This window comes from Neopelma chrysocephalum, unplaced genomic scaffold (assembly GCF_003984885.1).
Source record: "Neopelma chrysocephalum unplaced genomic scaffold, ASM398488v2 Primary Assembly neopelma1_143, whole genome shotgun sequence".
NCBI lineage: Eukaryota > Metazoa > Chordata > Aves > Passeriformes > Pipridae > Neopelma > Neopelma chrysocephalum.
In genome coordinates, this window is record NW_020897805.1 from 5,818,387 (window position 1) to 5,843,632 (window position 25,246).

The 25,246-nt window shown below is 41.2% G+C and overlaps 1 protein-coding gene across 2 annotated transcripts in view; it reads right to left on the reverse strand.

Annotated features, from left to right (window-relative positions):
• ZCCHC24 (zinc finger CCHC-type containing 24) overlaps positions 1–23,967 on the reverse strand; it is a 111,195-nt gene extending 87,228 nt beyond the window's left edge. Inside the window, exons 1-2 of one of the 2 annotated variants that reach the window (XM_027699952.1) lie at positions 23,328–23,729; positions 6,833–7,033 (exon numbers count right to left, since the gene is read on the reverse strand). In XM_027699952.1, coding sequence (XP_027555753.1) covers positions 6,833–7,033; positions 23,328–23,567 — 441 coding nt within the window. In that variant the 5' untranslated portion in view covers positions 23,568–23,729. Of the gene's footprint in view, positions 1–6,832; positions 7,034–23,327 lie in introns of both variants that reach the window. The other variant, XM_027699953.1, reaches the window with a different exon arrangement.
• Between the last annotated feature and the right edge of the window lie 1,279 nt (positions 23,968–25,246).

A 25,246-nucleotide genomic window follows, 5' to 3' on the forward strand; every position in this document is an offset into this window, starting at 1 on the left:
GGCCTGGAGGAGGAGTTTGGTTTTGGCTGGTCTTCCAGACTTTTGGGAATGTAATGTCGAGTAGTGTGCTAGACAGGAAAGGGGCACAGACACAATTTATTAGATATTTCTGTTTTCTTTTTCACTATCTAACTGCTCTTGTTCTGGTATGTTAAGGCTCAGTATCTTCTTTCCAAGCACTCAGTTTATCAAACAACTGGACATAAATGCCACATACTACAGATGTAGTTTCAAAACTATTATTTTGGGAACATGCTCTCAAAACAGGGCTGTTTGGATCCCCTCTACTCACGTAGAGCTGTCTAAGTTACTTGCCTCTCTGATAAGTGGTTTAAATAATGATATGCACAGCTTATCCAGAATTTCCAAAATAGTGCAGAATGGGAATTTTGTCATCTGTTAGACTCTTAAGCAACTTACATTTCCAGAAGTAGAATGGATGAGACCAAATTATAGCCCACTACACTTTTGTTACAATATTTCTGCAAGTCTTCATAATAAAAGCAGAAATTATCTGGGAAAATATACCCAGCTAATCTCAGAAACTCTGAAAAAATTTGGCAGAGCTAAGTTCAAGTATATGAGAAAAAATCCAACAGCCTGCAATAAATTCTGTAGTATATTTTATATCATGGAGTTGTCAAAGTGGCTGCATGTGCGAAAAAAAGAATTTAAAAAAAATCTCAGCCACATCCAAATCATCTAAAATAATTTTATGCAGGTTCTGAATGGAAAAATAGGTATAAATGAAAGTAGCATGTTGTGTATAAACAGGACTTTCGAGAGCCTCAGATTGTTTCAGCATGTTGTAATGTGGAAGTTTAGTATGTGCATAGGTACTTACAGAACTACAATTTCTTACAGAGCTATATTTATGTGAAGAAATGTGCACCATACAAAATGGATAAACATATCAAAATGTATTTCAAAGCTACAGAAACAAGGAGCTGAATATATAGAGGTTTTTTCTGGAGTGCCACATGCAGTTTGAAAACAATTACATATAGCAGAGATTAACACCTTTTCCCTCCTTATAATACAGGCTATTAGGTTCTCTCTCAGTACTAATCTTACTAACATCAGTGCTACTGCACCAGGGATGAGTTTAGCTATTGTTTTCTTTTATTATGTGTCCCACACCACACCAGATCAAATGCCAGCAAGTACACTGTGATTAAAAACTATAGTGAAACTGGAAAAAATTGAGCCCATACAGGGTATCAGACTCCTCTGAGGCTGGGGAGATTGACCCCTCATCCTGTAACTGAGTAACAATACCAGTATTTCACTCAGTTCAACAGAGAAAAAACACATTTATTTGGAGGCGATCACACAATATCCAAGACTACTGTAAAGTGTAGCAACTGTCAAAAACTATTATTTTCAGAGCGAATTTTAAGATTTGCTAAAGTCTACGATCTCCTTTAATTCCAGAGCTCTCTGAAACATCATCTTTAAAAGAAAAACAAATTTCAAGAGGTTTGTGTTTGTTTTGCTTTCTTAAAAAAATTAAGATCTCTAAGCTAAAACCCAGAAAGGCAAATTTTTTTTTCATCTTTGTGAAGATGCCAGCTTGGTCCTCGTTGCCATCTTAGTCAGCCTTTGGTACCTGGAGAAATCACAGCTGTGAATTCCTTGAATGTTGTGGACCTTTGAGATCCTTGCACAACCATAAGGCACGAGACAAATCAGATTAATGATTCAGGCATGAGAGTCGCTCCAGTCTTGCAGCCAAATAGCTGCTTGCTGAGCCAACTCTACTGCCAAAGATCCACTACATCTGACCACAGGGAGGGACAGCTTCAGGGCAGCATGATCTGGCAGACCAAGCTATGGACTGAGAAGAAAAGACTAAACTCAGCTTGACACTGATTTCTTCCACATCCTGCATGAAACCACAAAAGCAAATCTATGCAAACTCAAGCAGCCGCACCAGTTACCTACTGCTCCCACTGACTTGAATATGTGTTCTAAAGGCACTTTAGTTTTTCAGGATCTGCTTCAAAGATCACTGTTGGCAGTGGAAGACTTCCAGTGTTGGCCACATTAATATGGATCATGCCATGCATTTCAGTCACAAATTTAAAAGTGCAGTGCAAAAAGAGACTAACGCTGTTTCCCATTACACATACGTCTGTGGTAGTATGTCTGGTAGTATGTCTGTACTTCTATAAGCATGCACATGCATTTTCCTCTGTAAGAACTATATAAAATTGGGAAACACGCTGTATAACAGTTCTATATCTCCCAGGGACTGGGCTAAATAGTTGCAGTGCACAGGAATTGACTGCAGAATTATAGGTGATATTTGCCCTTTTTTTTTCGCCACCAAGTCTCCATGATGTGAGAGTTCCTTGCCTGTGTAGAGATTTAGAGGAATTGTTAGAAAGATTTTTTTCAAAGAGCTTGGCACTGGCACAGGTATTTGAATAAAGTTAGGACAGAGACACCAGAATATGGAACTGATCCTTGGCAGAAACATAGTGTAAGCAGTTTGGAAATTCTGAATACAGAGATGCTTTGCTGGAGCTCCAAGCTTGGACTTCTGTTGTTGCCTTTATTGCCCAAATTAACAACAGGAATGACATAAGCAATAAATGAGGTCTAGGATCTCTGTCTATGTATTTCCTTCCAACAGCAGATTTTTGAAAAGTGCAACATCTGCAACATCTCAGAATCTGAACTAGGTGTTTCATTCACAAATGTCCATATATGCTGCATGTAACACCATACTCCATTATCCTGTACACCCCATTATCCTATACTTTCTGCAAATTAAACATGTATGACAGGTCTGAGTTTAGGTTGATGACATCCTGGAAGAGTGGTTCATGTCAATAACATCCCTACGATGCAAAGGAGCAAGATGAATTTTGTATAGGCCACACATAGGACAAAGGAACTCACTGTTTATATTTTATAAGATTTAAAAATATAGACAACAGTGATAATGGGTGAAAAGTGAGAATAGAACTTTTTTAAAAAGGTCTTCCATGAGTTTCTACACCTGCTTATATAAAAAAAGTCGTAAAGTATCATACATCTAAACTATTACTGGCCCAGAACTCATCATTTTTTATCCTGGTAAGGGGAAAAAGGTCCTGTGGTTATCATGCGTGTGTGAGATGTAAGCTGGCACCGTACCTTTGAGCACACCAGTATACAAAGTTTTGACAAATCTATATACATATATATTTATATATCATGCAATCAACCACTAGCAAACTACACAGTAAAAGTACTCTCATTCCTCACCTTCCTTGCTATTTAAAGAGAAATATTTTGTTTATGTTTTTATGGCACAGCCAATGATAATTTAAGAGATCACTATATTAAGAACAGTGCTTTTAACCTTTATTCTCTACACATGTTTCAGTTCATTCAAGTCAACAAGAATTCTATACGTGAAAGAATATCAGAGAGGTATGAGTAAGATGTTACTGTCTGAGCCACTGAAACTCACAAATGTAGCTATGTTATAAAGATGCTTAAGTTAAGTGCTCTGTTTTTTATAGACACAATAATTGCAACATACAGTTTTTTCAAATATAAGCAAATTAGAAATTATGAATTGCAGTCCTAATGTTGCTCTTATTTTTGGTAGTTTCTTTAACAGAAAAATCCCATGTTCTATCACTATATATGACATAAACTACAAGCTAAAATAACAGAAATTTGCTAAATCCCATTTCAATTTCCAACAGATAATTTTGGACATGATATTGGACTAACTGCAGATACCTGAGGTAGTCAAATACTAACGCTGGCAATTTTTGTTTATAATGACTTAACCTCCTGAAATATGATCATCACTTAAGATATAAATCTGAACCGATACATGTATTTTCATCAACTTTTACAGCAACAGAAAAAGACGATATCTTTTCAGTGTTTATACCCTCACTTAATTCTGCTTGTTTTAAAGGCCTAAACTTGTTACACAATTTCTTTGCTATGCAGGAAAAACTCCATAAACCCCCCCCTTTCAAAATGTGTTTCTTATTAGGCAGTTACATAAAAAGAAAATAAAAATACCATATGATTTACCGATATGCATTTTGTCTAGATTAGATTACTTTATCTCTTTTCTCTATCCAGGTTTAAGTACTTTAAAAATGCACAGCTACAGCCCTTTATTGGTAGGATTTGCAAAACAAATTTCATTTTTGACAGCACTAGCAAAACTAAGCATCAAAATATAAGCTATTAAGTAGTGCATGTAATGTTCACACTAAGAAATCAGTTATTGTCAAAAGCAGTGATAACAAATGGGGATTTTTATGACAAAAGCCTGATCCTGCCATTGGTGCTCCCTTCCTGAGCACAATGTTTTCAATGTTTTGAATGTAACTTGTGCAAACAGGGTCATCCTCTTTAGATCTGTCCTCAAATTTAGATAACATAAGGAAACATGTAAATTTCTGTGAATGCTTAACTCTGTTTTTTTTCAAGAAAGCACTTTCATGCTGATTAAACCATAAAGCAATTGCTTGTGTTAGAAGAAATCTCCAACAGAGCAGAACCAATGTCATATCACCTGTTCCTTAACTAACATAAACTTTAATCTATAGAAACAGATATGTGTACACACAGCAAAAGGAACTGACGAGACCTGACCATATGTCCATGTAGTCACACATGTGCAAGGAGATGAAAAGCACAAGAAAACACATGAGAAGGACGTAGAGAGTCTGTACACTTTCTGTGAGGAGACTGAGAAAACCTGGCTTGGTTAGTCCTACAGAATGAATGCTGAGAGAGGATATGATTGCAGTCTATTAATACACCCTGAGATAAACACCAGGGAGGGATAAGAACTATTTCAGTGGAGGACAATGTTGGCAGGAGAACAAGTGACTGTAAGGTGGCCATGAGTTACACTCATCCTAGAAATTGGAAGATTTCTAGTTAGGAGAGGACTGAGGTTCTGGAGCAGCTTCTAACATCAGCAGTAGCAAGGGCAAAATACTGAAATGCTTCCCAACCAGAACCTGATCAGTTTTGGAAAGGAGCTATATGATACAGCTGCCTGTAACCATAGGAGACCGCACGCAGTGAGTGAGCAGGTGCCCCCCTGTCCTGTGTTCCTTCAGTCATTTCTCCCTATCTCATAGGACAGCCACAGAGTACACCCAGTAGGAAGTCTTTCCATTTCCTGGTTCACAGAGAAACTGAAGACATTAAGTTGAATCTTTAAAAAAAAAAAACCATAGGATGTGTAGTTTAAGTGAATTACTGTTCCTACACAGTCCTTAATTTGTTTGTATCTCCTGGATTTCTATGCATGTCTTCAATTTTCACTAAATTTCTTTAATCCCTAGTGCCTCAAACCATAAGAATGCCTATGAAATAAACAATGCATTACTGCTCCAACACTGACACATTCACTTGGGACCAACTGTGTGAGCTGCAGCTTGCACGCCCTGATTGTCAAGAGACCTGTTGCATTCATTTGGTTTCTCACACTGCACGGCAAAGCGCAGCCATCCAACCCCAGATTAGCAGTTTCTCACTTCACCACATAGTTAGTAGTTCTAGGTTTAGTCCCCTTGTTAAGCAATGTATGCTATTACATGGTCCTATCTTTACTTTGTTCTGTAACATGCTAAATTAAGTACATTAAACACAGAAGTACACAAACCAGAATACTTTTGATCTCCAGCAAAGAAAATTTCACAGTTGTTTCCTAAAGAAAATTCTTATTCAATATATATTGAAATAATAAGTAAAACCATTTTCAAGTGCCACACCTAAGATTGCAAATGTACTTTAATTCCATAGCTTTCATTAGAATTAAATACAGCTAAAGTAATAAAGTTACTCTATTCATAACAGCAAGAAGAATTCACTCAGTTAAAGCTCATCTGATGTTACACTTGATTTCATGCTGACCTTACTCAGCTGGCAGATGCTCTTCTGCTTGTGTTTTGGCTTATATATGTCTGACATCCTCAACTGCAAATTAACTGTAGTTAATTTTACGCAGATTAATTCTGCTGAAAGTCATACAATAAGAGGATAGGAGGTTAAAGTCATAGTGAAGTGGATGCTGGTAATGTCCACATCTGTGTTTCTAAAGTATTGGCAGCATTTTAATTTCCTTGGGACTCTACATAAGATATTGTTGGAATTCTGAACGTTTAAGCCAGCAACACAACTGCATCCAGCTGAAACCAGAGAAAATGAAAAAACCTTGTACACTGTGGCTTGGAGCCTCAGGAAAAAAAATAAATTGCAGATTGGTGAGTGTTTTATACCTCTGCACACTGGTTTATACCTCTTTTCTAAGGAAATAAATATTGCCAGCTTTGCCACTACAGAAAAGTTCTAGGAGTCAAAGACCAACACATCTTGCCAAGTATAGCAAAACTCTTTTATAAGACAGAAGAGAGTTTGCACCAGAAATACCTGGAGCTTGTGTTACTGATTCAAAGTTCTCCAATGTAACAATTTCTTCTCCTTTAGCATATGTAACTTGTTATATTTTTATTAAGTGCTATTGCCAAACTGACTACACAGGGTGCTGCTTGAAAACGTATTTTACACAATCACTGTAACAGAAAATTTCATAGTAGCCATTTTTAAATTTTCCAAAATCTACCTACTCATGTGCCTAGATTAATATCTTCTGTAATATTTATCAGGCAAATGAAATAGCTTACTTTTTCCATCTGCATTGTGATAAAGACTAGATTAAAAGAACACATGGCTAGCTTGGCACTTTGTCAAGATATTTCTTCAGTGCTACCTCCCTCTCAAATTCTGTGTTACTAAATCAGGGAATGGGGAAAATTTTAATGAAGATTTTTCCAGAATATTATATATTCCTTACCTGTGGGCAGTCTTTGATGTAGTGTCCCTTGTTAAAGCAGAGGTGGCACAGGTAGTTAGGAGGTGGCCTCTTGCTGGGTTTTCTGGCTTCTGAAGAAAGGGATAGGTCAGAGAAGTGCTCAGTGAGGGAGCTTAACCCATCCACAATGTTATTAAGTGAGCCATAAGGCGATGCACTCTTGTACAGACTGCTGCTCAGAGCCTGCAAAAGAAAAGAAAAAAATTGCATGCAACATAGGACTGTATTTAGGATTGGTCTGAGGAAGATCTGAGTAGGAGAAGGATAAAAAGAGCAGGGAAAAAAGTGATTTTTTTCATTAGAAACATGGCTGCATATTTGAGGAGAGCAATATACAGGCCATTAATAAAGAGGTTTCACAAAGGCAGTGCAATGGAGCTGGTCACCCCACTGCTGAGGAAACTGTTGAGCTTGCCATGGTTCACTTAGTCCAACCTTTCCACTAAGCAGTGACTGCTTTCTTGTGTTTGACCGTAACATGTTCATGGTATGGTTAGAATATGCAGGTAAAAAGCTGAAAGAACAACTCACAAAAAGGAATGTTTTTGTGTCCAAAACTACTTACGCAAAGAATATTGAAGTCAGGGAAAGGAAAAGAACACCAAGAAAAATGCAAAATAACTTTTAATTTCCAATCTGGTTAATCAGACAGTCAATATAGAGTCCCATGTTCAAATCATAACAAGAAACATTGAGCTCTACATCTGGTTTGGATTTTCTAAGGGGAAACCTACTGCAATTTAAACATTTCCCGATAAACAGTAAATACTTGGGTTTTGTACTTCACCTCAATAGGATCTTCACTCTCTCAATCTGCAAATCTAAATCAGTAGCTCCTAATTTGCCATTCAGTAGTTTTAGAACAGCAGGAAACCCATCAACACCTAAATACCTATTCTCCCTAATGGAGATAACAAGGATTCATTCTTTAACTTGCTAACATTCAAAAGAAACTGTAGCAGGAGCTTAAAAAGGAAATAACTCTTAAAAACATTAACATAATAATGAATAGGACCAACTATTGACTGTACGCTCCATCCTTACATTATGGGACACTTTTCACATGGTGTTTCCATCTTAGGTCTGTAATGCTATGCTCATGTAATTCTCCTGGCATCAAAGAATTACCACCAGCTTATGGGAAAGTGAGGTAAGAAGAGATCCAATCTGTGCCTCTGTGAAGACCTTGTATTTCAGTGCTATTAAATCCAAATACTTCAGTGGAGTCTTTATATATGTCATATATGTTTATACCTGTTATATACCTATTGAAGACATGCATTGAAACTGATTTAGAGAGTTTGTGAAATAAATCTGAAATGGAAAATATGTTTATTTCAGAGATCTCAAACATTCAGGATGTCTGCAAACTGAGTGTTTTCCTGCTGACAGTCACACACCAAAAGAATGATATTGAGGCTCTAGGTATAAGCACCTGGATGAGTCCCAGCTCTCACTGAATCCCATCCCACTGCAGATGGTGTACACTGTAAAGAAAAATCTAGCCTGAGATAATCTGCTCCACCCAGTTGCACTATGGTCAAACAAAACACTGACCCCTCTTACAAAACTGAAGCTGGTGCACAGCAGCAGGATCAATTCAAAGGGCCCCAGAGCAGAATCTGATCTCACAGGGGACTTCACATATGTCCAGGCACTGAAATGCCCATAATTTTATTCCCTGTACAGCACAGCTCTGTGCTGGTGCAGGATGTTGTGGTTGCTAAGAGGAGAATCAGCCACTTTGTTTCAGGGGTTAAAGCTATAGATTTTAAAAGGAAAAGCTATTTCAAAAACAAATAAAAAGATTTTAGCTGCTTTAGCCATCAAGCAACCAAAGATACCTCCAACGGTCACTAGAATTTATTGTCTAGAATTTATTAGATGCTATTGGAATGAGAAATTCTTGGCATCAAATTGTTAAGAGGAAGCGGAAGTGCTATGGATGCCAAAATAGTATTAATGAAGAGTCTTCAAGAAGTTCTTGTCTCCCTAGGAGCCACTCTCTCTTATATATACTTGAAATAATATAAAATCTTTTTTTAAGAGTCCTCTTGCCTTTAAGAGATTCTTAAAGTACTTCACATGCATTACACACATCAGTAACTTTGCAAATTCCTTATTATCAGATTTTTATAGAAAGTTGTACGTATGGACACACAGAATGTGTGAAATCCCAAATTCTTTACCTATTACCAAAATCTAAAATATCTCCTGGGGAGGTAGAATATGTAACTCCTGGCCATCAGGAGGTTGCTATTCTTGCCCCCAGGGCCAACTCAGTGACAAAAGAAAACATACTTATCTGCTGCCTTCAGTGGGCTTTGAATTGGATATATGGCTTGCAGTGGTGACTATTTTCTTTTCTAAAATCCCTTACACTGAGCTATTGCCCTCATTAAAAGGGAGAAATTTGGGGATTATTTGAGAAACTAGGGATTATATAATTCACTCCTCACCAACACTTCTGGGCACATTTCAGGTCAATACTGTAACATAAGGTGGCCCACTCTGTCAGCAAACCTTTACAAACTTTTGTTTCAACCAGAAGCCTTGTCAAAGGCCAGAATCCCATTAGACTATGGGCTGCACTGACACTAAATCATAATCTTAGCAGCCAGCATTGGTTCTGTGGCCAAAGTGTGGCACATGGCTCTAAAAGTGGCCACCCGGTTCAGCTGGCAGTGCATTTGTGCAATACCTGCCAAAAGCTGGACATGGCAAAACATCCAGTCTACGCATGGCACCACAAAACACTTCCCTATAATCATCTTGAGGCCCAGTGTTAAAAAAGGAAGAAACAAATACATCATCCCAGAAGATGACACTAAAGGAGAAGATGGACATTGCTGATGTCACTGGTACTTTAAAGAACAATGAATTCCTAAAGTAAATTCCTAGACGATCCCAAAATGCAGCCCATCCCTCTGGGTACAGTCAGGCAAAACACTTCAGTGGTTCCTGCCAATCTGACCTGGAAAATGGTCTTAAATCTGTTGCACTTGAAAGTTGCTATAAAGAGCACCCGCACAAATGGTGCTACATCCTCTTTCTAGCTCTGGAAATCTCCAGTTCTTCAGAAGCAGATGAGGAAATAAGCCATTCCCAAAAGCCAAGTTATATAATAAGGGTGGTAGTGGGAAAGTTCATCCTGGCCCCTGGAATCAAATAGTGAAAGCTTAGGGCATGTAATGAATGTGATGAAACGGTGTTTCAGTCTATTTTGTCTTTGTAGAAGACAAGGGGCGAATGAATAATGCTGAGATATATAAAACAGTTTTGGTTGTTTGTTTTTTTTCTTTCTGGAGTATTTAATTGTGCAGATCAGCAATTCAGCCCTTACTGTTTGCACTGCTGCAAAGGGGATTTTTAAGAAGGGTTTTGAATAAAAACTTTTGAATTAGCTTCACACTCAAAGGGGATGTCCAGGGAACGATCAGGGAGAATGTTGATGGTCTCAGACAGAAAATGAAGTTAGAAATGCATTCTGACTCACTATGGTCTCAAGTGCATTAGTAGACATCTGGGAGGTGGCAGGGAGACTGCTCCTCTGATGAATTCCATCGAAAGTAATGATTGCTCTGGGTTCACAATGCACCAGTAGTAAAGCCAACCTATTTCTTTAAAAAGTAGATAACAGTACCTCTCCAATGGAGTTTCATTTTGAGCTCTAACAGGATAGAAAGGATTTGGCAGTGAAAGGGTTACTGCTCTCAAGGCGCCAAAAGACCACACTGCATGTCCTAATTACAAGGCTCATCAGCCCAGCTGCAATGAATTCAGGATTTCCTTATCTTGCTCTACTGGGGGGATGGGGGACCTGATGGTAAAACTTAGAAACTGGTTTGGTGGGAAGTTCCAGCTGATAACTGTAAGTTTGTTTGTTTGTTTGTTTGTTTTCCTTCCTATGAAATTTGTTGACACAGTCGAATGAACCAAACTGAAAGTCTGATACTGTACTTTCCAAAGGTAACCTCTCTGCTTGGTAGATCTTTAAAATATATCTGTTGGTGGTGCTGGGAAGCAAAGCTTCCTTTGTTATTTGTTTGCTGAGTGTTTCCAGTTAAAGGCCACGTAATCTGTAAAGTTGCAGTGTGGTCCTTTGTGCAAGAGGCAGCTATTGTCTTCTATAGCTTCCTCACTCTGATTTCCAGTTGGGTAACATATGCAAGTGACTCAAGAGTTCCAGCACCTAACTCACCTCTATAAAATTCCTAGTTATGTGAATGACTGGCAAATGCTCTTGATTCCCTTGGCTAGTCCCTGCCTTTCAGAGACAGCTTTTGGGATTGATGTGCCAAGAGGTGGAAAAGGAAACACTGACTTTATCTCTACAGCTTCTTTTTTAGCAGTGGTGAAATGTTGAAAATAAAAACAACAGTACTGTTAGGAATATGCAACGAAACACTTAAATGAGTGGCAAGTCTTACTTTCCAAGTTTTCCACTGGTATGTATGGCTACTGCTTTAGCTGTAAAGGTATTTTTAACAGGGACCAGAAAGCACAGATAGCACAGTAGCATCTCAATTATGAAGCACTGAATTCTGACCAAAGGTGAAACGATTACCTATCTACCACGACAGCTGATATTAGTAAGCAATGGCAACCCGTTTATGTGGGAATGGTATCTTCTTATTAGGATTTAAGAAGTGAAGCTTTTAGGTATGGACAGGAAAAGTACCTGGAAAAATCAGTTTCTACCCCAAGTTCAGTTTGTGGCTGCTGGACCCTTAAAGCAATGATAAAGGGGTTCATATCCATTAGTTACCTGAAGCTAGAATGACCTGTGCTGGCTGACATGGTTGATAGGCTCTATCTGGCCAGTAGGTCTGTTTTGATGCTCTTTAAGTTAGTATGATTGGTGCTCATGGTTCTCTGTGTTTGTTTTAACTGCACATACTGAAGTGAGGTCCTATAGCATTTCAATATTCCTATAACTTACTCCAGTCATCAATGTTTCCATAAAATATTCTGTAATTGAAAAGCAATGAGCAAAGAATTTTTGATGACTTGTTTTTCCTTTACTATGTTGCCAACCTAATAAAGCAAACAAAAATAAAGCAGTCTTAACTGCCAGAGTTAAGTTTAAGTCAACAGGCGCCATGGCTCTTTGAAGCCTGTTGGAAAAGGCAGGTTGGGCTGCCCTGTCATCAGTGTGGAAAAAGTAAGGTCTTCATATACTGTAAATTGCAAACATTCTCCAGGCTGTATGATGGTAACCAGACTAGGCATGCTAATTATTAGCCCTGCACTGAAATGTCAAAAGGTGCTAAAGTTATCAGCTTGAATTTTCATGAAGTTAAGAAGTGAGTGCATCCCTGTGCTGTGTCATGGATAAAACAGTAGGATAGCCAAGCCCTCACTCAGTTGCTATTTTCGTGTTTGAGGAGAGGGAAATCTGAGCTCCCCAAACAGTAATTCAGTGGCTTGTACATGCTAATACACAAAACCTGAGGGACTATATCTGTATCTTCTCTCCTAGTGTCCTAAGGCTTGCTTTTCACATAGGGTTTATGCATGGGGTTATGCAGTATGTGTGAAAGCACAACAGTTGCACCTGAGGAGGACCATGTGTGGAGATGAGCACTTCAAATATGTGACTTTTCTGTGCTTCAGTTCTTTATAAGTGGTCAAACAATTCCCTGGTTTTGTCCCCAAAGAAAACATCTAATGCAGAATCATAGAATAGAATCACAATATTGTTTAGGCTGGAAAAGACCTTTAAGATCATCATCGATGTTTATGGCCAACCCCAAATCCTTCTGAAAACAGAGGGATTAAATGAAAATACTGTAATAAATTTAGTTGTATTAATTTGAGCCAGAAGAAACAGAGAAGTTTAATTACCAAGGCTGAACTGGAAAACCTCAAAAACTGCTCCTGTATGGCTTGTGTCTGCTTTAACTCCTCTGATAAATTGGATACTATTACAAAAAAACAGCTTAAGAGTTTGCTCAGTAACATTTTATCATTGGAGAACTGCAAGCCAAGCTCATCACTCAGTGAAGAAAATGTTTGCCTGGAGAAAGGAAAAAAAGACTCGGGTTTTTGTTTCCTTCTGAAATCAACATTTAAGTCAGCTGTCAAAAAATCTGAATCGCTCAAGTTCCTCATATAAAACCACAGATAAATGCAGATTAGCCAAGTAAACCTTAATTCATCCTTCTTCTGTAGAGGGTTTTAGATAAATACATGTTTACGTTAAATTGCTAACACTAATGCCTGCTTATAAATATTTTCAGATAGATGGCACTAGGACTTTCCTTTTGCAGAAACAGTATCTTAAGGAAACAACGGTGAATGCTGCGTGACCTGCTAGTGGTTGTGAAGCTAGTCATTGAAGGGCGATGAATCTTTAATCTGGCAGATAGATCTCTCTAATCTAGTTATTCCAAATCTGACAGCTCGGCTGGTTGTGGCTTCTCAGGATGTAATTGCTGAGATTCTGCAGAGCAGCAAGTGGGTGCAACACCCTCTCTGTACACGACTGGTGTACCTTCAGTTCACAGCAAGGCTGGAGACCAACGCCACCTTGCCTTGCTATACATCTGCTGGTCTTTAACATTTTGATCCAAAGAATTCAATGAGTTTCACAGATCTTTAGATGTTCAAAAAAATACCTCTCCCTGTCTACTATACAGTGGTATAGAAGTAATGCTGACAGTTAAGAAGTTGCTCAGTCACCATCTCCAGGCTTGCTGGAGCTTGGGTAGGTATCTTTTGGCTCTCTCCTAGCAGTGTGATCCTCCTTATTTCAGCCTCAGGGAAGGGTTTGCTGTGGATGTTAGTGAGAACACTCACTTTACACAATGTGTGGGGACATCACAAAAAGTCTTTAAAGGCAGGTGTGGAAGAGGACAGAGATTTGCTCTGGTCAAAGGTGTGCAGTCTTGGAGGAACTTTCTAAATCTTGAATCTTTCACCAAGTTCTCCAGATATCCTTTTCATCTGCTAAATGCCAAACAACTGCCCACTTACGCTAAAGAGAAGCTCTAACACATGAGCACTACATTAGGGAGACCATTCACGTTGCAAATTACTTTAACACATCCCCACAGGAGCCTTCGTTTCTCGGCCTACCCCTTGCCTGCCTGAAGCTGGGTCTCCCCCAGCCACCAACTTCCCTGACCTTTCTGAGGCCGCAGGGAGGGCCTTCGCCACCCACCTCCATCCCACTGCCTCCTCACACTGCTGACAAACAAGCCACTCTGGTTGAGACAGGGTTCTTGGGCGAGGAGGAGGTTATGAAGGTTGTATGGCCTAAAGTGAGGGGAGAAACGGATGGACATGTTTTGATCCCTGCACTTTCTGTTAACATCTCTGTTTCCTGCAGGAAATCTTGTCTCAATCTGACCTGCAGTTTGGAAAACAAGAGTTGGGTTTCCTCTTGTTTGGTGGCTCTTTTGACACTCCAAACATAAGAAAAATAACACCCGGAAATAGATATGTGGCTGTTCAAGACACACTTAGGAAAGCATTTACCTCCTGTGCGGCTCTTGCATGATGAAAGGTTTTGCTAAGAAATGTCCATTTTGGGTTAAACAGAACTGTAAGTCTGAGACAGTTTTGTTTATATCATTTACATTCAGTAATGCCTTCTTGGCACAGAAACTTCTGCAATGCCTGCCAAAGTTTAAAAGAGGCAAAGCTAAGGTCGCTGTCAGAGGTAGAAACAATACATCATCTGCCCAGAACGGGCCCCTCGCAATGCGCTCAGGGCCTCAGTTCCTGCACTCACGGGAAGACAAAAACTTTTATTAAATTGAATATAGTGAGGAAAATAAATTATTTCTATGTACTAAATGACAGGCTGGAATTTCATTCTGTGACTCCAGCTTTTAGACAGTTTTATCTACATTTAAAGCCACCCTCTTCATCAATTGTGATACAGCACAGCTTGAAGTGTGATCTGAGCAATTAAACCTAAAACATCACAATCTGCTTCAGATAAATTATAAAATAACAATTGAGTAATCTGGTTTCCAAATAGATTTAAGGATTTTTTTTTTCCCCCCAAGTTGGGACTATTAGAGGAATGAATCTATTACTCTATTAATTTCAGTTGCAACATATGTTTGAGAAAGAGGCTTATATAAGAATGCCTCTGTATTTCAAGGATCAGTGATGCTCAAACCCTCTTAAAAACTCTTGCTAGTCCTCCATTTTCAGGATGCAATGACTGTACAATAGTTCCTTTGCTATCCTTTCAGCCACAGATATCCACAGCCCTAATGACTACTTACAAATAGTTGCCCAGCAGGCTGTCTTAGTGTGAAGAAATACAGGCTCCAACTCCCCCTGCTACAATCACTTAGACACCTGGAGCTCCTAGTAGCAAGAGAAATCTCTGAGAGCAAGCTGATTCCATTTAAGTGTTTGCTTAGCTGGCAGTTAGCTGGATGAGGTGTAAATAAATAAGTACCTATATTTCCAGATACCTGTGATCCTTCTATGTAGGGTACTGCACTTCTGTTCAATTCAAAAGAGACACCAAGTCCTGCCACGTGCAGGGAGTAGTGGTGGGTGGCCATTTAATATAGCAGGAACATATTCCTGCTTTGCATATGAGCTCAAGTCCTGGATCATGGGGGCATTTGCTAATCTTCAAACTAAATCTGTAGAAACACAAAATGTATTTCTTTAGACACAGGTTTGGAGACCAGTATCTCCTCTCAGCAGCAGTTGAAAGAGCTAAGAAAAAAGATCTACAAGAGGCTTCTTAAAATTCCTCTTTGTCGAAGTATTGGACTTGCTTGTATTTGCTTATACCAAAACACACAACAGAAAGTAATGGCTTAGGATTGTAACATTAAAACTTAAAACCTACCAAAACACCCCACAGCTGTGCTGGTCTGGCTAGACAATAAGGGACATGGACAAAGCCCAGGACTCATAACCCTGCATTTATTCTGCTTTCCTCAAGTGAACCTGTCTATAATTTTAGCTTCTGCTTTTAGTAGATCACAGATTGCTTGTAATCATTCTGAGAATAAAAACCAACCTTCAGGAAAAAAGAAGTGATCTAAGTTTTCACACATACGAAATACTGTCTGAATTATGTCAGCACTACTTTAAGATCTGAATAGCTTTGTAAAATGTAATTAGTTCCTTTGATCCATTATAACTACTCTGGAACCCACACAGAACCTAAGTAAACTGCCATGAAGCAAACACTTATATTCTCCTCATTTAATTTAATCATTTAATTGTGGCTTTCTGAAGGAGGAAGAAGAGCAATTCAGCAGAGTAGCAAAATGGGCATCAGGCTGCTGGCAATTTTTCTAGGGAAAAGAAACTGGGGAAAGGTACAGATATTAACTGTGACATCTTATTAATCAGTTCAGAAACTTGAAGGTGACACCCAGTATCACTTTTTAGGTAGCATTTATATGTATGCATCTAGTTTGGCTAACAGGACACACTTGCTTTTGTTTCTATGCAAATACATAATATCAGTATTCTATGATTTGGCTTTCTAATATCTGTGCCTGCAACTTTTTGCAACTGCACTGTGTCACTGTTTTTCATGCTTCTTAAAGTAGCACGGAAAAGATTCTCTGGTCTTAGATTTAAATTTCACTTAAATCAGGTTTCAAAGTCCTTTTATGGCCCACCTAAACTCTGATCTAGAAAACTTTTCTCTGCATTAATCCTCACATTGTATCTGTCAATAACATGCAATATTTTGATAAAAGTTGCTTGTTATTTATCTTGTGCAAGTCCACAAAATCCCCCAAATAATCAACAAAACGAAAAAGGCCTGGGGAGGAGGGGGGTGTGTGGTGGGAGGACAAGGGGGATTGGCTTATGGATAAAAGCAGTTGAGTAAACATCTTGGTTATTTCATTTGTTCCATACACTTCATAAATTAATATATTGGTTCAAGTCAGACTTAGTTGTCTGATCATTTGTGTAGTTCATTGGAGAAGGATCATCCTTTTCTATTCTGAATAACTGAGTCTGTGTCTGCAGAGCAAAAGAGGAATGGATGAAAAATCATTACCCAACACGCAGTTACATCACCCCTTTGTTTGGGTGCTTTGGCATGGAAGACACTGTAAACGCATAAAAAACTGTAAATGAAAGCTCTGTGTATAAAATATAATTGTAACAAGAATTCTATGTGCTTTTGCCTCCAATTATAGGTTGGGGTGATTTTTTATGTATTGCCTGACAAGTTTTTCAAGACGTGGATGTTTTTGTGAGGCAGAAAGTGCATGCCAGTGCTTCTCTCAATGAGGAGTTTGCATAAACACAAAATCCCAAGTGATTTAAAGGAGCTGGCAATGATTTTCAACTAATCAGGAATAATATATATAATTGGTCTATCTTCTATTGCTAGCTTTTTTTTTCCTTCAACCTAACAAAAAGAAGTCAACAGCAAAGCAGAAAGCCCATATCCCTCTCCTAGAAGACTTGATTTACTTTCAGCAATTAATATTTTAGTTGTTGCCAGCTTTCCAAACATGGTTCTGATTTTGATGTGAAAACAAGTAGCTGCAGAAGACTATGGTGGATAATACTTCCGTTGTAATGAACTAAAGCCCAGCTGTAAGTCATGCTCGAAGTAGTTAAAGCCAGAGGTAGGGCAGGTGTGCTGCAGAGCTACAGCAGCATTTGCTGGGGGCAGTTTGTGGGTAAGGAATAACACAAGAGGTTCTAGCTGTTGGAGTAAATTCAACACAACTTTTTCTTCTTACTTCTGGGAGCTTTCTGCTGTTCTTGTTCAGGTAAGGAAGCCAGAGTAAAAGCAATGTAATTGTATTTAGAATGCTTGCTTAAGTGAACCAAATTTGGCTCTTGTGTATTTCCCCTGCAATCAAATTGCTATGAGGTAATTCAGCCTCTGTGAAGAGTAAGAAAAGAGTATCTACCATATGCAGAAAACTGCATTTATAAAAACCATGCAAACAAAAAACTTAATCCTGGAGAACAGAGAAGTCTAAAGCCATACCTAGGCAATACAAATGGAATAGTGTAATTTGGACGATAACTTCAGTTTCACACTTCTTATACAAGATATAGATCTTATTTTCAGACTCCACTTCCTAAAATACATTCACATATGGGGTTTTTTTCTTCCCTGGCAAAAGAGGGTGTTTTCCAAAGACTACAGAAGTAGCAAAGCAGGAGGCCACGGCTGTAGAAATAAAAACGGGGAGCAAAAGAGAATGATTGTAGACATAAACCCCTGAATTTCTGCATTTTAAAGGCTATGTTCACATGGAATTGGAAACAAAATAGCTGTTAGTGCAAATACCTGTGATGGGATCTGAGATTTTGAGACCAGAATGGAGTGGGCTGTGAAAGCTGCACTTGGTGTGCTGAGGCAGTATCATCAAAAGGGCTCTGGAGCTGGCTGTGTGGGAGGATGGAGGAGGCTGCTGTTGCCAAGATCTCCAAATGCATATTGTCCTCTGATTAACACAGACATTCAGTTCCCTGGGATCTCTTACGAGGACCAATGTGAGAATTGTCATTTAACTTCCTGAAAAGCAGTTCAGAATTACTTGACTGGCACTTTAAGTAGCCACAAAATATCTGTAGTGTGCAGTCACCCTGAGGCAGAGAGCACAAGCTCCTCCAATGCTGGAATTGTTGTGCTAGTGCCTTTTAAATAAACTTTGAAGAAGGATAAGGGCACAGAAATGTTAGTACTTGCACAAAGAATAGTGAGAAAAATGATAATGAGGAAATCAATCAAATAATCACTATTAAAGGATAATTTCATGTGCTGCAGGCATCACTGTGGTACTCTATCAATAACTATGCTTAATAAGAAGAGATAATACTGTGGTTGTTTAGAATGCAAGTGAGAAAGCAAGAAGTCCTGACTTAGGAGCCTAGCACATTAACCACTCTGTGGATCAAAAACACGGTCTGTGTTAGAATAACTGTATTAATTTTGTATTACATAAAATTAAACAAATCAGATATGTTTTGGAGCATATGGCAATTTCTGCTAATCTGCATCTCTGTTGTGTTTGCCCCCAGACCATACTGGTTGTGAGCAGCCTCTTATAAGGTGTTTTGTTCTCTCTTTTAAATCTTTTAATCATGGGTGCTTTCAGAGATATTGCACTTAATTTAGTGGGTCAATGGCCTGATCTGGTATAGCAACCATATACTCCTCTGATACTATGAGAATGGAGATTTTTCTAATCTTATAATCATCCTCCAAATTAATTCTTCTAGGACAAATAACAGATCTTCATCAAATATCACTCTAGTGTGTATCCCTCTAATTCTATGAAAGACAGATGGACAACAAGTTTGTCTGATATAAAATATATTTTCTGTAGAACTGCCAACTTCCTTCCCTATATTTTTTGTTCTTGACAGTGTTTCATAGGTTTTTGTTGTTAACTTATGAATGTTATTGTCTTCTTTGGGAAGCTACCTAATCTGTCCCAGTATCTATCCCAGTGCTGTAGACCTGCTTCAGTTTCACAGGGATTAGAATGTTACTTTCCACAGCACACTCCGTAAACTTTTTTAACTCCACTGTTTTTCTTTTCAAGTGAGTAATCCATACCTTACCGTAGTAAACTGAACTATCTTGTGTTCTCTCATAATTAGTTTCCCTCTTGCCTATAAGGGCTGGTTCTGGAAGTCTGTGAGTCAGAAACATGAACTACTTTTTGAAAAAGGTGATTTTTTTTCTAATCTGGTATATGCAGTTATTTGAGCTTAAATAAAATGTGGTTTAGATTCAGAAAGTGGCTGCCATAGAGGTTTCTAGAAGGAATTTCCCTCTTGAAAGACACACTGAGTACTGCACATGGGCAAAGAATTCATTAGGACACAGGCTCCTTCTCACAGGTTGTGCTGCAATTAGCACTCTGAGTTCTGAGAAACACGCTTAACTATTATGATAATTTCTAGTTACTGGTCACTGTCTCTTCTTGACCAAAGCTAGCATTGACTTGGTATGACCAAAGACAGTGTTGACCTGGTAGGATGCCTCCTGTGAGTATAGAAAATTACTGTATGAGTCTCTTGCCCCTTATTCTAGGTTTCTCAATCATATCCCTCAATGACAAAGCCACAGATACCTGGCTGTGTCTCAAAGGCATTAAATTCCATGTAACCAGCCCCACAACAAAGCCTCAAATACTTGGCTCTGATGGATGGTGTTATAATGAGGGTGGAGCTCAGTTCAATGGCCAATTTATTGCATCTTAATGTTCTAACATGCTTTCATTTCATATCTAGGACAATAAATGCTGCAGTAAAGTTTGGTTTAAAGCAGGTCTGTTTTGCAAAATGAGTCTTGCATATGGAACAAAACACTCTTTGTTGCTTTACTGTTGAAACCTTTATTATTGCTTTTTTTCCCTGGTACAATGGGCTTTTATGCACCAAACAGCTGTGTTCATCATGTTTATTTAGAAGGCATCTATTGTAGTGGAAAAAGTCTGGAGGACAAAAATCTTGGTGAAGTACAAGACTACTCTGTGGGTGCTGGCACTTTTATTTTTTTCTGTCCTGTTCCTTTGGTCAGTATGCAAGTCACATACGCAGGCACTGCCATGCAGACTTTCAAACCTGGTATAATAGCAACTTTTCACAAGCGCTGTGTCTTATTGCAAGTGTTGTCCTCCAGAAATTTTCAATCGCAATGCAACATACAGAAGGCACGACTATTTTACACCCTATGATCCTATCATTTCTCAATCTGTTGCTATTTTGGCCCCTCATTAGGTCACTTTCCAAATATTGTGTACAGCTATGTGTCAATCATTGTCACAGCTCGGCTCCAGCCTAAGCCAACCCAGGACAAAACTGTGAGGAAAAAAAAAAAAAGCCAACCAAAGCAAGCACTGTGTAGAAAACAGTCAACAGTTTAACTGTGGAAAGCTATGTGTTGTTCCAAAGATAGCATAAGCCCACTTGATGCAAAAGCAGCATACAGTACTAATGCGCTCCAAAATAATTTTACGCAGTTGAAATATGTAGTGTATACCCAATGGCATCTGCAAATAAACAGATGTTAGAATCTCAAGAATTAAGAGCATGACATTGTCGGAAACTCTTGGGTGACTCCTGCCAAAAAGAAGTCTAGTTTCCAGTTTCTGGAAAGAACAGAGTACCTAATATATTGACAGAACTTTTTCTGAACAACAGAATCTCTAGCACCTTCTAAACCCTTGAATGAAAGCTGCTGTATAAGCAGGCAGTGTTAGCCTGGGGAACTAATGGGTTCCTTACTTCCTTCAGGCTATATCCAGAAGGGTAAAAGCACCCATGTCCTCTTCCCTCTTTTCAGGTTACCATGTAGTTACACATAGTTCAGGCAAATACTGGAAACACAGAAGTGTCTCTATCAGCCACATAGTCAATGCTATTGTCACAGGCTGGAAAGTGAACTGGAACAAACTAACGTGCTTGATCTTTTAAAAATATTAAAATATCTGTACAGAATGAAATGGCTTATTTCCTGAATGGTGAATGCTCTTGGCTTTCCACAGAGCCAGCATTCTCAGTTGTTGTTGTTGTTCATGTGCCTCAGGAAACTGTAACGAGGTTAAAAAAAGCAGAATAAAGTTGCATCCATACAGCGTATGGATGATAGGAATCCATTCAGAAATGCAGCAAAGGTGACTTCTGGGATCCGAAAGGAGTGCAGCCGGGGAGAGGCTGCAAAGGGGCTGACTGCATGGAGCGGAGGCAGGGGTCTGGGGAAGGCCTGGTATACCAGGGAAATGATTTTCCAGAATAAAGGAGAAAAGTTTTGGGGAAAAAAGTGGAAAGAAATGTGAGCTAAGTGGAAAGGGACTGTGACAGAAGGATTAGCCCCTGCTTGCACACAGTATAGTAGAAGCAGAAAATGAACTCTGAGAACTGTGGGGAAAAGAAAACTGTTTCTCAGAGACTGTTTCAAAGGCTTCCTGAATGCAGCCTCCATTTACTTGTTTCTTCCTTTTTCTCCCAGGAAGAAAAAGGACCTGCTGTGAGCAGAATGTATCCCGACTTGAACAAACACAGGCCTGAACGAGTCCCACTCTGGAGTCCATGTAAGGCCAAACTCCTGGAGTCTTGTTGCTACCTGGCACCACAAAGCTCATAAGCCAAGCAGAAAGGGGCAAAATCTACTATTTGTTGCCAACAGGTAGGTAGCTAATAGTTTAAATTGCACCCCTGCTAGTCTTTTTCCAAAATCAATGTGCTTGCTAAGTCTGTGTGTTTTTAAACTGCCTATGCCGTGTCAACCTTCATAAGATGAGGTACGTCAGTTTCAGTGGGTTGCAAACTATACACTCTCAAAAACAGTGCCTATTTTGAGACTGGATGTGCTCTGTGAAACTCTTAAAGAAGAAAGAGTTTCTAATTAAGGGGAAAAGAATGTGTGTGTATAACTCTGGTTCTTAACTGTTAGCAGCTATAAATTTGAGACCAATTGGGGAATTTAATTTGGTTTTAATTAATAACCCCATCCCTTTGCTGACAGAACAGGAATGTGTATTTTGACTGAGAATACATTTCAAATCGATATTTAACACAAATGGCACTGGAAGGACTCTGAAATGTCATTCTGTGGGAAGTGCCAGAGCAGGCAGGGATGCATAGTCCATCTAACCCTGGCCAAACAGAGCCACTGTTGAATGCCTCCGGCAAGAGTCCCACAGTAGGGTGCAAAACTGTAGCTGGATCTTTTCTGGAGAGGCTGTGAGCTGTGGTGTGTGAGGTGCCACCTTGCAGTATCTCCGCACATGTGAAATCCCTCCAATGCAGAAGTGCTTGACCTCAACAACTTCCTGTGACAGGGAGTTCCACAGCGAATTGTCTTCGCATACCCTAGTTTTTTAGCTTCCTTCCCTCTGGTTTCATTTAGTCTTGTTCTTGCGTTACGAAATGCGCACAAAACTTTTTTCACTGCTTTTGTCACGTTCCTGTTTATATCTCTTCCTTTCAAACAGTGCCGGCCTCATCTCTCTTATAAGCGACACGTATTCTTGTACCAAGCTTTTTAAACATCACTTTGAAAGAAAAGAAAAAAAAAAAAAGGAGGCGGGAGGGGGTGGCAGTGGTGGTATTTTTGCACATTATGACGGATGTAGCACTTACTGCGTGTCCTGCCCCCCGTCCCGCTGGCCGCGTCCCGGCCGCGCACGGGAAATCGGTGTAACCATTGACCAGACTGTCAACACGGGCGCCCCGCGCCGCCGGCGGGCGGCGGGAGGAGGCGGCGGCTGCGCCAATGCCGCGGCCGCGGCGGCGCCTCGCCCCGGCCCGTTAGCGGGACGGGCAGCGAGGGAGCGCCCGGCGGGAAGGGGCCGGGAAGGAGGAGCAGGAGAAGGAGCCAGCGCGGCCGGCCGGGCCGCCCCGGCCGAGCGGGGCGCGTAGCGGGGCTGCCCCGTGCCGCGGGCGGGCTCGGTGCCGGCTCGGGGAAGGGGGCAGGAGGCTGCCGAGGCATCATGGCGGTTGTGTCCCGGGGGGGCCGGGGGCTGCGCGCCGGGCGGCGGGGCGGACTCACCTCGCTCCGCTGGAGCTGGAAGAAGCTGTTGAGATAGCTGGAGCTGAGCGAGGAGCCCAGCTCCGGGGTGCTCTTGGTGTAGCCGAGGTCGGGGTGCTGGGAGGAGGAGGGCTCGGGTCTGAAGGCATCGAAGGCGCTGGCCTGGTGCGTATCTTGTAGCGAGAGATAGACCCAGTTGAGAAGCTGGGCGGGCTGGTACACGGACGCGGCGCTGGTGTCGATGGTTGACAACAAGCTCATCTTTCCCCCCGGCTCTGCCGGCGCGGCTGGCCCCGCGGTGCCGCTCTCCCTCCCCCCGCTCCGGCAGCGCCGCTCTCCCGTCCCTGCCCGGGGCGCTTCCTCTCGGCCGCCCGAGGAGAGGACAGGACGGGCCGGGCCGGGGGCTCGCAGCCGCGCCCCGCGCCGCTCTCGCTCCCCTAAGGCCGGCGGCGCCCGCCCAGCCCCAGCGCTCCGCGCAGCACGGGCATCGCTGCCGCCGCCCGCGGGCTCCGCACGAAACTTTCTGCGCGCTCCCTCCCTCCCGCCCAGCCGCTGCCTGCCCCGCTATCTGTCTTTATTCCCACTCCCGCAGGCAGCGGCGGGGAGGGGCTGCGGGCGCTCCGGCGGCGGCGCCTCGCCCCCATAGGCCTCCCGGCCGCCGCGGGGGTGCAGGGGCGTCCCGGCGCCGCTCCGCCCCCGCCCTGCCCCTGCGAGCGGGCAGGGGGGGCGAGCGGGCGGGGGAGGTCCCGGGCCGCTGGCCGGGGACACCCCCGGCCCCTCGCCGCTCGCCCCCCTGGGTCGCGCCGGCTCCCTCCCTCGCTCCCCGGCTTTCCTTTTCCTCCTTCCTGGAGATTTTTGTGCCAAACACGCGCAGAGCCCTCCCGAGGGCTCCTCGCCGGGCCCTTTCGGGCTTGTTTTTAAGTCGACGAGTTTCGCTCAACTCTAGTCAGCGCGCCCTCCCTTTTCACTCTCGTTTCTGTTTCTTGCCGGTGCTCAGAGCTCATCGCAATCTGAGGTTCCCTCTCGTTAAATCTCTGTCAGAGCTCCAGTTTACGAAGCCCTGCGCGGCCGCTGAGGTTGTGCCAAGCCGGTGCAGAGTGAGGGTTTCCCAAATAAGGCAGGCAAGCGGCGCGATGTTCCCTTTGAAATCCATCTAGGTAACCCTGGCACAGGCTCTTAGGGAGTCTGGCTGTGGTGGGATACCCGGGAGTTTAAGCTGAGTAGGCCTTTTAAGGAGTCGGTAGCACAAAAGAGGATGATGAATGATTCTTCTTTTAGGAAGGAACCTGAGTGGGTAAGCTGGTAATTACAGTTCATAAACTCTTCCCTGCTGCCTTCCCTGCTGCCTTCCCTGCGATGTGTGGAACAGGACAGTTATTTCTTGCTTTGGTATAAACACCGTAGCAATTAAACTAGGAGTTTTCAAAGGAACTCCCAGGAAGTAACTTAAAACTTGAGCATAACTCCTTGTGCTCTTTCCTGAGCGACAGAAGGCTGAAAATTAGTGTGCCTTTCCAGTACGGTATTGGGGGGAAAAATGCCTTCTTTACTTACATAACAGAAAAAAAATCTGACCTTTGAAACATCAAAGTTGGCAACTCGGTTTTCTGTAATGAGCTGTACATCTCTGGTGAGATAGAAGAAAAATCACTGTCCTGCAAAGGCATGGTTACAAGCAGCTGAAAATGCAGGTCAGCATACACACAGTAGAAAATGCTATTAAATTGTCAGCTGCAAACACCTAAGATGGATGTATTTAACTTTTGACAGCAGATAGTTAAGGCAGCAAAGCCATCTGCTTGCAAGTATTTAAGAGCAGGTGAAGATTCTAACTTTCCAGAAGTACAAGATGAGGTGCAGTTTGGAACAGCTCAATCAAACTTAATTCCTTTAGTGGGGCTAATATATTATTTGGGGGTTTTTAGTGATCAAGTCCTTGC